Here is a 12,506-nt window from a genome sequence, read left to right as displayed (position 1 = left end):
GCAGAAACGATAAACAAGATCTCCTGGACGATCATTATCACATACAGAAACACGAATTCTGCCACCAGGCAGCCATCCCAGAGGAGGAGTAACTCCTATTTCCATGAAGGGTTTCTTGCGAGGCCTTCCCGAGAGTGTAAAATCAGTTTCATTAGCACAGTGGTAACACTAAAAAAACATATATTTAAACAGAGCTCTTATTGTGGAATAATGTCTTAAGGAGCTTCACAGAGCAAAATCAAAAGAAATAGATGCCAAGTGAAGGGTAGGGATATTAGCAAGGTTAATCAAAAGCTTGGTTGAAGAGGTGGCTTATGAGGTGAATCTTAAGCAGAAAGAGGAGATGGAGAGGCGGAGAAGTTTAGGGAGACAATTCCAGAGCTTATGTTTGAAGACAAGGCTGTTAATGGTGGTTGAAAGGTTGCAGGTTGCACAAAGGGCCAGAATTCAAAGAAATCTGAGGGTTACAAGGCTGGGGACGGCTACAAAGTTAGGGGGGGGGGGGGGGGGGGGGGGGGGGGGGGAAACAAGGTCAAAAAAGGATATAACATGAGGATGAGAATTAAAATTTGAGACATTGGGGACTGAGAGTCTGTGCAGGTCAACAAACACAGGGATAATGGGTGAATGAGACTTGATTACTGCACATATCCTATTGCACAGAGTTTTGGATGAGTTGAGGTTGGTCAAGAAACCACTAGAATAAACTGATCCTGGAGGTGACAATGGGTGAAACAGGTGGGCTGAGGTAGGGTTGGAGATGATGTTATTACGGAGGTAAATATAGGTGGCCTTTGTGATGGAAAGGGTAAGGGGACAAAAGCTTAGCCTGGGGTCAAGTAAGATGCCAAAACTGTGAACAATTTGATTCAACTTGACAATGGTCAAGAAGGGGGATGCAGTCAGTAGGGGATGCATGGAATTTGTAGCAGGTGATAAAGATGATGGTTTCAGATTTCCTGGTATTTAGCTGTAGGAAATTGTGACTCTAGCAGCCTGGACAGCAGAGCTCGAGAAAGGTGGAGGGGCAGAGAGTTTGCACCAATAGTCGAGATCCACACTTAGAGGAAATAACTATTCAAGTGTCACTCAACATTTAATGTGCCCAGAGAGTGTTCTTCCTCCTATCTTGTACCCTGGTTCATCAGAGGGAGGAAATGCTCCAATAGAAATTGTGATGCAGCACTGGATAATGATAGTTGGGGTGAGTCTAACTACCGGAGGGAAGCAATTGATTACTTACACATTCTTTTTATTCTTTCGCGGGATGTGGGTGTCACTGGCTGGGCCAGCACTTTTATTGCCCATCCCTACTTGCCCTTGAGAAGGTGGTGGTGAGCTGCCTTCTTGAAATGCTGCAGGCCATGTGGTGTAGGTACACCCACAGTGCTGTTGGGAAGGGAGTTTCAGGATTTTGACCCAGTGACAGTTAAGGAACGGCAATATGGTTTTAAGTTAGGATGGTGTGTGGCTTGGAGGGGGACTTGTAGGTGGCGGTGTTCCCATGCATCTGCTTTGTTCTTCTAGGTGGTAGAGGTCGTGAATTTGGAAAGTGCAGTCCAAGGAGCCTTGGTGAGTTGCTGCAGTGCATCTTGTGGATGGTAGACACTGCTGCTACTGTGACTTGGTGGTGGAGACATTGGATGTTGGAGGTGGTGGATGGGGTGCCAATCAAGCGGACAAATTTGTCCTGGATGGTGTTCAGCTTCTTGTGTGTTGTTGGAGCTGCACTCCATGCAAGTGGGGAGTATTCCATCACACTCCTGACTTGTGCCTTGTAGATGGTGCACAGGCTCTGGGGAGTCGGGGGGTGAGTTACTCACTGCAGGATTCCTCGCCTCTGCCCTACTCTTGTAGTCACAGTATTTATATGGTTGGTCCAATTCAGTTTCTGCTCAATGCTAACCACCAGGATGTTGATAGCGGGGATTCAGGGATAGTAATGCCATTGAATGTCAAGGGGAGATGGTTGAACTCTCTCTCGTTAGAGATGGTCGTTGCCTGGCACTTGTGGATATGAATGTTATTTGCCACTTATCAGCCCAAGCCTGAATGTCTTCCAGGTCTTGCTGCATATTGACATGGACTGCTTCAGTATATGAGGAATTGCAAATGGTGCTGAACATGTGCAATCATCAGTGAACATCCTCACTTATAACCTTATGTTGGAAGGAAGGTCATTGATGAATCATTGATGGTTTGGCTGAGGACACTACCGAGGAACTCCTGCACCATCTTCCTTTGTGCTAGCTACAGCTTCAACCAGTGGAGAGTTTTCCACCTGATCCCCATTGACTGCAGTTTTGCTAGGGCTCCTTGATGCCACGCGGCCAAATGCTGCCTTGATGTCAAGGGCAGTCGCTCTCACCTCACCTCACCTCTTAATTCATGTTTGAACGAAGGCTGTAATGAGGCCAGGAACTGAGTGAGCGGAACCCAAACTGAGCATCAGTGAGCAGGTTATTTCTGAGTAAGTGCCGCTTGATAGCAGTATTGACAACCCTTCTATCATTTTGATGATGATCAAGAGTAGACTGATGGGGTGGTAATTGGCTGGGTTGGATTTGTCCTGCTTTTTGTGGACAGGACGTACCTGAGCAGTTTTTCACATTGCTGGGTAGGTGCCGGCTTTGCAGCTGTACTGGAACAGCTTGGCTAAGGGCTCAGTTAGTACTGGAGCACAAGTCTTGAGCTGCTGGAATGCTTCAACCGTTTCTTGATGTCATATGGAGTGAATCGAATTGGCTGAAGGCTAGCACCTGTGATGCTGGGGACTTCAGGAAGAGGCCGAGATGGATTATACACTCGGCACTTTTGGCTGAAGACAGCTGTAAATGATTCAGCCTTATCATTTGCACTGATGCGCTGGGCTCCCCCATCATTGAGAATGGGGATATTATTGGAGCCTCCTCCACCAGTTAGTTATAATTGTCCACCACTATTCACAACTGGATGTGGAAGGGCTGCACAGCTTAGATCTGATCTGTTGGTTGTGGGATTGCTTAGCTCTATCTATCACTTGCTGCTCTTGCTGCTTGGCATGCAAGTAGTCCTGTTATAGTTTCACCAGGTTGACACCTTATTTTTAGGTATGCCTGGTGCTGCTCCTGGCATGCCCTCCTGCACTCTTCATTGAACCAACGTTGAGCCCCTGGCTTGGTGGTAATATTAGAGTGGGGGATATGCCGGGCCATGAGCTTACAAATTGTGTTTGAGTACAATTCTGCTGCTGATGATGGCCCACAGTGCCTCATAGATGCCCAGTTTTGAGTTGCTATGTCTGTTTGTAATCTATCCATTTAGCACGGTGGTCTTGCCGCACAACACAATGGATGGTATCCTCAGTGTCAAGGGCTTTATTTCCACGAGGACTGTGCGGTGGTCACTCCTACCAATACTGTCATGGACAGACGAATCTGAGACAGGTAGACTGGTAAGGATGAGGTCAAGTAGGTTTTCCCCTCTTGTTGATTCCCTCACCACCTACCAGAAACCCAGTCTAGCAACTACGTCCTTTAGGACTAAACCAGCTCGGTCAGTAGTGGTGCACATAATATTATAGGAAAATATTCTTCTTTTAAAATAGAAGTTTATTTTGTAGGTGTGTCTTAATTGGATTAAAGTCAGCTTGTCTGGTTGCTTTCATGTGTACTAGTTTTGAGATGTAAGAGAGGTAGAGTGCACCTGCATTTTGTTGAATAGAGCATTCAAGAAGGGGAGTGAATTCTGGCACCTAGCCAGCAGAGACCAAGCAATATATTTATATTACTAATAAAATTAGTATGACAAAGGGGTTTTATTGTTAAAAGGGGTGGAGTTCAAAGGGGCTGGTAATACAATGAGAACTTACATTCAAGGAGCTATGTTGGGTATAACAGACAGCGGTTTTGTGTGTGCAGGGCTGAGGCATTGAAAGATCAAAGCAGCTGGAGACCTACAACTATCTCCACAGGAAGCAAAGTGAAAGAAACCTCATTTTGAATTCATAAGGTGAAAATGCTTTATTGGTTTGGGAATTTGTTAGAAGTTATGATAGTAGTAATTTTTAGTCATGTGTATTTTTTAAACTTGTGTAAATTAATAAATGTCTCATGTATTTTGATATAAAACCTTTCAAGAACTGGTGGTCGGATTCCTGAATTTAGAGCTACATCACAAAAATACAAAAATAAAAATATAGGTTACGACAGTTCTTTAAAATTTCTCTGGGATTTTTAAATAACTTAGCTTTACCAACTGCTGGATCATAACAGTGCTACCTAGCCACTCTTGTTGATAGACATTGAAGTCCTCCACCTAGAGTACATTCTGCGCCCTTGCCACCTTCAGTGCTGCCTCCAAGTGGTGTTCAACATGGAGGAGCACTAATTCAGCAGCTAAAGGTGGGCAGTAGGTGGTAATCAGCAGAAGGTTTCCTTGCCCATGTTTGACCTGATGTTGTGAGGTTTCATGGGTCCAAAATCCTGCAACTCCCTCCCCAATAGCACTGTGGGTGTACCTACACCACATGGACTGCAGCGGTTCAAGAAGGCAGCTCACCACCACCTTCTCAAGGGCAACTAGGGATGGGTAATAAATGCTGGCCTAGCCAGCGAAGCCCACATCCCATGAATGAATAAAAAAACGTATGACTATGTCAGGTTGTTTCTTGACTAGTCTTGAAAGACAGCTCTACCAATTTTGGCACAAGTCCCCAAATGTTAGTTTGGAGGACTTTGCAGGGTTGACAGAGCTGGGTTTGCAGTTGTTGTTTCCGGTGCCTAGGTCGATGTCACGTGATCCCTCTGGTTTCATTCCTTTTTGTAGACTTTGTAGCGGTTTGATACAACTAAGTGGCTTGCTAGGCCACTTCACCCAGCATTTAAGATTCAACCACATTGCTGCGGGTCTGGGATCACACTTAGGCCAGACCAGGTAAGGATGGCAGGTTTCCTTCCCTAAAGGACATTAGCGAATTCAGTACAGTACGTACCTACAGCTGGCAGATTGTTGATATGTGGTGTCTCTTGTAGGTGCCTGAGAGGATCCTGACACAAAAACCAAGGGCAGAGGTGACCTTCACTGCCAGTGTTATGTTGAGACTAGAGAATGGCTAGCGGTCTTTGGCACAGTCTGGTCACAATTTCTCCACGAAAGTGCAGCAAAGTTTGCATGATTGCCCCCAACTATATGTGGCTTTGAGGAGAAGTGATGTTGAGGTAGATGGTGCAGTCAACCTCTTCCGCTTTACCCCTTAGCAGTCCTACTGTCGGAATCCGAGGAGCCCTTTGCTGATACTGTTAATGGAAGTATGAGAAAATAGGGGAAAAATGCTGGCTAAATAAACCATAGCAACGTTTCAGTATCAAAATAAAAAGTTCTTGGGACAAAACTTCAAGCAGAAAGGAACTTTTCATTTCAAAATGAAGACGCAGCTGTCTGTACTACTTTTACATTCAATGCTTGGATACCTCTCCTCAACAGGCATTCGGGGCAATGACTGTACAACTGTCATTTACATTTATATGACACCTTTAATATAGAGATCAAAATGATAGGTTTTAAGGAACATCGTGAAGGAAGAGAGACAGGCAAGGAGGTTTCGAGGAAATTCCACAGCTCAGGGCCCATGCAGCCTCCAATGGCACAGTGATAGTGGGGAGGCGATGGTGTAGTGGTATTGTCACTGGGCTAAATAATCCAGCGGCCCAGAGTAATGCTCATAGTAGATGGTGGAATTTGAATTCGATATATATCTGGAATTAAAAGTCTAACCATGAAAACCATTGCCGATTGTTGTAAAAACGCATCTGGTTCACTAATATCCTCTAGGGAAAGAAATCTGCTGTCCTTACCTGGTCTGGCCTTCATGTGGCTCCACACCCACAGCAATGTGGTTGACTCCTAAATGCCCTCTGAACAAGAGCAAATAGGGATGAGCAATAAATGCTGACCTAGCCAGCTATGCCCACATAAATGAATAACACAAAAACATGAAAATCAGGGATGTGAAAGAGACCAGAGTTATTATCAATCAGTTTCCCACTGGGGTGGGAGGGGGGGTGCATGTGGAGTTCAAATGATCACCAATATCCATCTGTAATAGCAGCCCAGATCATTGGAATTTTCCCAATATATCCAGTAATAATGATTTTATTATGAAGGATATGATTCCTGAGAGCTTCCCGGGTTTAATAGTTCTTTTGATAATATATTTAAAAATATAAAAAATATATAAATTTTGTAACTGCTTGAATCAGTTTTAATCACAGAAGACTAGAAGCTGTACAAACATGGGCTCCACCCACCTTTCCTTTGTAATGTTGCTTTGATAGAGTGAGTTAAGTGTCCTCTAACCTTGCCGCAATGCTGTAAAAACAAGTCCTCTAGGGAGCAGCCAAGCTTGTCTCCGCCCCCACCCCGACCCCCGGTCCTTGAATACGCAGTATTTCACTCATGCTTTACTATTGCATTTACACTCCAGGGTGAAGCTGACACAGCTTTCAAATCTTTCAGACACATTTAAATTATCATCACACTAGTGCTATTGAAGGAGCCAAAGGAATAACTATGATGCTGCTAGTTTTTTCAGAAGGGTAATGGTCTCAAAGAGAGACCGCTAATTTAATACCAACTCCTCTTAACATGTTCTACAATAACACAAACAATTTGCATTTATAGACCACCTCGAAATTAATAAAATGTTCTAAGGCACTTCACAGGTTTTTTTTTATTCGTTCTTGGGATGTGAGGGTCATTGGCTAGACGAACATTTATTGCCCATCCCTAATTGCCCTTGAAAAGGTGGTGGTGAGATGCCTTCTTGAACTGCTGCAGTCCATGTGGTGTAGGTACATCCACAGTGCTGTTAGGAAGAGAGTTCCAGGATTTTGACCCAGCAACAGTGAAGAACGGTGATATATTTCCAAGTCAAGATGGTGAGTGACTTGGAGGGGAGCTTCCAGCTGGTGGTGATCCCATGTATCTGCTGCCCTTGTCCTTCTAGATGGTAGTGGTCGTTGGTTTGGAAAGTGCTGTCAAAGGAGCCTTGGTGAATTCCTGCAGAACATCTTGTAGATGGTACACACTGCTGCTTCTGTGCATCTGTGGCGGAGGGAGTGAATGTTTGTGGATGTGGTGCCAATCAAGCAGGCTGCTTTGTTCTGGAATGTGTCAAGCTTCTTGAGTGTTGTGGGAGATGCACTCAGCCATGCAAGTGGCGAGTGTTCCATCACACTCCTGACTTGTGCCTTGTAGATGGTGGACAGGCTTTGGGGAGACAGGAGGTGAGTTACTCACTGCACGATTCCTAGCCTTTGACCTGCTTTTCTAGTCACAGTATTTATATGGCTAGTCCAGTTCAGGTTCTGGTCAATGATAACCCCCAGGATGTTGATTGTGGGGGATTCAGTGATGGTAATGCCATTGAACATCGAGGGGCGATGGCTGGATTCTCTCTTGTTGGAGATGGTCATTGCCTGACACTTGTGTGGCACAAATGTTACTTGCCACTTGTCAGCCCAAGCCCGGATATTGTCCAGGTCTTGCTGCATTTGGACATGGACTGCTTCAGTATCTGAGTCATGAATGGTGCTGAACATTGTGCAATCATCAGAGGACATCCTCACTTCTGATCTTACAATGGAAGGAAGGTCATTGATGAAGCAGCTGAAGATGGTTGGGCTGAGGACACAACCCTGAGGAACTCCTGCAGTGATGCCCTAGAGCTGTGATGACAGATCTCCAACAACCACAACCATCTTTTTTTGTGCTAGATATCAATCCAACCAGCAGAGAGAGTTTTCCTCGATTCCCATTGACTTCAGTTTTGCTAGGGCTCATTGATGCCTCACTGGGTCAAATGCTGAGCAAGTGCCACTTGTTGTGTGGTATTATCACACCATGCTAAATGAGATGGATTTCGAACAGATCTAGCAACTCAAGACTGGGCATCCACAAGGCACTGTGGGCCATCAGCAGCAGCAGAATTGTACTCGAACGCAATCTGTTTTCTCATGGCCTGGCATATCCCCAATCTACTATTACCATCAAGCTAGGGTCTCAACCCTGGTGCAATGAAGAGTGCAGGTGGGCATGCCTGGAGCAGCACCAGGCATACATAAAAATGAGGTGTCAATCTGGTGCAGCTATAACACAGGACTACTTGCATACCAAACAGCAAAAGCAGCATGTAACAGACAGAGCTAAGCGATCCCACAAAATACGGATCAGATCTAAGCTCTGCCACATCCAGTCGTGAATGGTGATGGACAATTAAACAACTCACTGGAGGAGGAGGTTCCACAGATATCTCCATCCTCAATGATGGGAGAACCAAGCACATCAGTGCAAAAGGTAAGGCTAAAGCACTTGCAACAATCTTCAGCCAAAGTGCCAAAACGATCCATCTCGGTCTCCAGCATCACAGATGCCAGTCTTCAGCCAATTCGATTCACTCCACAAGATATCAAGAAACGGCTGAAAGCACTGGATACTGCAAAGGCTATGAGCTCTGACAATATTCCGGCAATAGTACTAAAGAATTATGCTCCAGCACAAGCTGCACCCCTCGCCACGCTGTTCCACTACAGTTACAAAACTGGAATCTACCTGGCTATGTGGAAAATTGCCCAGGTATTTCCTGTACACAAAAAGCAGGACAAATCCAACCTTAACGCCCCAACAGTCTACTCCTGATCATCATTAAAGTGATGGAAAGTGTTGTTGACAGTGCTATCAAGCACCAATTACTCAGCAATAACCTGCTCACTGACGCTCAGTTTGGGTTCAGCCAGGGCCGCTCAGCTCCTGACCTCATTACAGCCTTGGTTGAAACATGGACGAAAGAGCTGAACTCCAGAGGTGAGGTGAGAGTGACATGCCCTTGACATCAAGGCAGCATTTGACTGAGTGTGGCATCAAAGAGCCCTATCAAAACTGAAGTCAACAGGAATCAGGGGGGGAAACTCTCCTCAGGTTGGAGTCATACCTAGCACAAAGGAAGATGGTTGTGGTTGTTGGAGGTCAATCATCTCAGCCCCGGGACTTCACTACAAGAGTTCCTCAGGGTGGTGTCCTTGGCCCAATCATCTTCAGCTGCTTCATTAATGACCTTCCCTCTATCATAAGGTCAGAAATGGGGATGTTCACTGATGATTACTCAATGTTCAGCACCATTCACGACACCTCAGATATTGATGCAATCCGTGTCCAAATGCAGCAAGACCTGGGAAATATTGAGGCTTGGGCTGATAAGTGGCAAGTAACATTCGTGCCACACAAGTGCCAGGCAATGACTCTGCAACAAGAAGCTTGATGCCATCCAGGACGAAGCAGGCCGCTTGATTGGCACTCAATCCACCACAATAAACATTAACTCCTTCCACCATCTATGCAGAGTAGCAGCATGTACCATCCATAAGATGCACTGCATTAATGCACCAAGGCTCCTTTGACAGCACATTCCAAATCTGCAAACCCTGCCACTTAAAAGGACAAGGACAGCAGACAAAAGGGAACACCACCACCTGCAAATTCCACTCCAAACCACCCTCCATTCTGACTTGGAAATATATCGCTGTTCCTTCACTGTCAAAATCCTGGAACTCCCTTCTAATGGCACTATGGGTGTTCCAACACCACATGGACTGCAGTGGTTCAAGAATGCTCACCACCACCTTCTCAAGGGCAAATAGGGATGGCAATAAATGCTGACCTAACCAGTGACACCCACATCCTATGAAGAAATTAAAAGAATCTCACTTACACCATGGGATGGGATCAGTGATTAAAAATACTGTATGGAGGAGTGAGGATACTTCCAATAGTTAACAAGCCAAAATACAGGAAGAGCAAGTAGTGTAATCCAGATTCAGGGGAGAGTGTTCATGCCTATTCTTGTCCTGCATTTCTTGCACTACACATCACTCTACAGAAATGAGCTAAGAAAAGTCAGATATCCTCACTGCAACAGCAACAACTAAGCCAACCCTCAACCCTTCACCAAAAACACAGCTCCTTAAAGTTGACAGCTGGAAAACAGGGCTGATTTCTGTGCAATGTCCCTCCCTTGTTTGAGTCTCCTGTGTTGGAGATTGGGAGGAGACATCTTCTTGTCTATGTGCACATTCTCAGTCACTAACCTCACCTCATTCCTTGAGCATCAGGAAAATAACAGGAAATTATCCACGAGCTGGGCAGGATTGCTCGTCAACCCGTCTCCAACCCCACCCTTACAGACTCGCTGGTGAGGGGTGGCTTTGGTTAACAAGGGAGAATGCAGGAGGAATAATTTTTGAATGATGTCAGGCATGAGGGACTTCTGTGGAAAGACTGGAAAAGTTGGGATTGTTCTTTTTGGAGCAGAGAAGGTTAAGGGAAGACCTAAGTATTCAAAATAATGAAAGATTTTGACTAAGTAAATAAGGAGAAACGGCTTCCCTTGACAGGAGGATCACTAACCAGAGGACACATTTTTAAGGACGCTGGCAAAAGAACCAGAGGTGACATGAAGGAACTCTTTTTCCACACAGCGAGTTGTTGTCATCTGGAATGCGCATGGCTGAAAGGGTGGTGGAAACAGATTCATAATAACATTGAAAAGGGAATTGGATAAAATTAGATAAATATTTAAAGGGGAAAAAATTTGCAGGGCTGCGGGGAAAGAACAGTGGGGCTATTTAGATAGCTCCTTCAAAGAGCAGGCACAAACACAATGGGCTGAATGGCCTCTTTCAATTGCTGTATCATTCTATGATTCTAATCAAGACAAATTCTGACCTTCCAAAAATACACACAATTCTGTAGCACAGTCTAAAGAACTATGTGGATGAGAAAAATAGGTCCTGTACATGGTAAATAAGCTGTGAGATTTCCTATTAAGAGTTTAAATCTACAATGATAGCCACACACAAACACAAAGCAATTCTGTAGACTGACCAGTTACTTCCAGTCTGCCTCCGCTATCAAACAGGCAGAGCAGAGGACAGGCTGTCCACTAATGAGGTTCAGTGGAAAATACATTAAATACATTTTAAATTTATTAGCCCTGCTGCCCCAGGAGACAGTTTCCTTGGTTACTGCACATGTGCAGCTGAGCTTTGTAAAGATCATTCACAGGTCACACAGCAAGCGCATTCACTTAGTTACAGCATGACATTCACAGCCTACTCAGAACAAATCCATTAAAGTTGTAACATCCCCAGAGAAGAAAGGGAGCAGCAAATTCTCGCAGCTGAGATTCCTTGCTCTTTGCAGCAATGAGCTGAAGTTCTCAGGTTGGTATAAACAGTTGACTGTGCAATAGTTAGTTGTTAGGATCAAGACACCAAAGTGACTCAGCACTTGCCTCCTGCTCAGGACTGCCCTGCTGCCTCAGTCCATGTAGTCGCACTTGTCTGTACCATTGGACATAGTCTATGCTGTACAGGCTGGGCTCTTTTGGACTGAGCCTTTTGGCACAGTAAGGCAAGCAGGGCACCATGAGGATCATTTAGCCACAGTGAGTCATTGGAGATTGGGATGCTGTACAGAGCCCTCCCCTGCAGCAAGAGCCTCTGCCCAAGGCTGCCTGTTGTGTCTTTATATTGATCATGGATTGTGTGATGTGAGTGAATGCTGAATGATTGGATTCTTTAAATTGATTATCTGACAGCACAAGGTGAGCCGACCACAGGCAGTTCTTGACCTTCCAATGAGGTGTCAGCGGTGACTCAGAATCTTGTTTCTGAGGATCATGGGTCAAAGCCCCACTCCAGAGACCCAAGTACTAAAATCTAGGCTGAGTCTCCAATGAGGGAATCTTGCACTGTCAGAGGTGTCATCTTGTAGATGAAACATTAAATTAATGCCCAGTCTGCTCTCTCTCAGGCAGAGGCAAAAGATCCACTGGCACTATTTGGAAGAAGAGTGGGGGAGGTATTCCTGGTGTCTAGGCCAATATTTATCCCTCAATCAACTTCACAAAAACAGATTTTCTGGTCATTATCACATTGCTGTTTGTGAAAGCTTCCTGTGTGCAAATTGGCTGCTGTGTTTCCTACGTTACAACAGTAGCTACACTTCAAAAGTACCTCATTAGCCATGAAGCACTTCGGGATATCCTGAGGTCATGAAAGGTTGCAAGTCTTTCTTTGATATTGTGATCTGCACTGATCACAGGCTATAGAGCAAGGTGCCCAGATGAAATATTATGAAAATACTGTGCATCAATCTCATCACACAGAGCATCTGGCAAATGGTGAAACCCAAAGACAGATTGACGCCAATGTTTTCTATCACATATATATTCGCAACACTGTACGTGTTACTCATTCTGCAAGACTCATTGTGTAACAAATATTTAAAATCACACTTTCCTCCATTTAACCTCTTTATTCACCACAAGCTGCTGCTATGATCTTCTCTATCATATCTGGAAAATGGAACGGTTGCTGCTAAGTTCCTAGATAAGATCACGATACGTGCAGATGAGGGGGGCCATTCGGCACCCCCCACCCACAAGTCATCCAGACAGGCCCCACATCGCC

At 45.0% G+C, this 12,506-nt stretch overlaps 1 protein-coding gene across 5 annotated transcripts in view; it reads right to left on the bottom strand.

Moving 5' to 3' along the window:
* Positions 1-12,506, bottom strand: part of pcgf6 (polycomb group ring finger 6) — a 102,493-nt gene that overhangs the window by 22,552 nt on the left and 67,435 nt on the right. For 2 of the 5 annotated variants that reach the window (XM_041209815.1, XM_041209818.1), the window contains one exon: positions 5,071-5,276. The exons of 2 other annotated variants lie outside the window; for them this stretch is intronic. In XM_041209815.1, the coding sequence (XP_041065749.1) occupies positions 5,166-5,276 (111 nt within the window). In that variant the 3' untranslated portion in view covers positions 5,071-5,165. Of the gene's footprint in view, positions 1-5,069; positions 5,277-12,506 lie in introns of those variants that run through there. One more of the 5 variants, XM_041209816.1, reaches the window with a different exon arrangement.

The sequence above is a fragment of the Carcharodon carcharias genome, chromosome 17, assembly GCF_017639515.1.
Source record: "Carcharodon carcharias isolate sCarCar2 chromosome 17, sCarCar2.pri, whole genome shotgun sequence".
NCBI classification, from domain to species: Eukaryota; Metazoa; Chordata; class Chondrichthyes; order Lamniformes; family Lamnidae; genus Carcharodon; species Carcharodon carcharias.
This window is presented reverse-complemented; position numbering and strand designations above follow the sequence as displayed.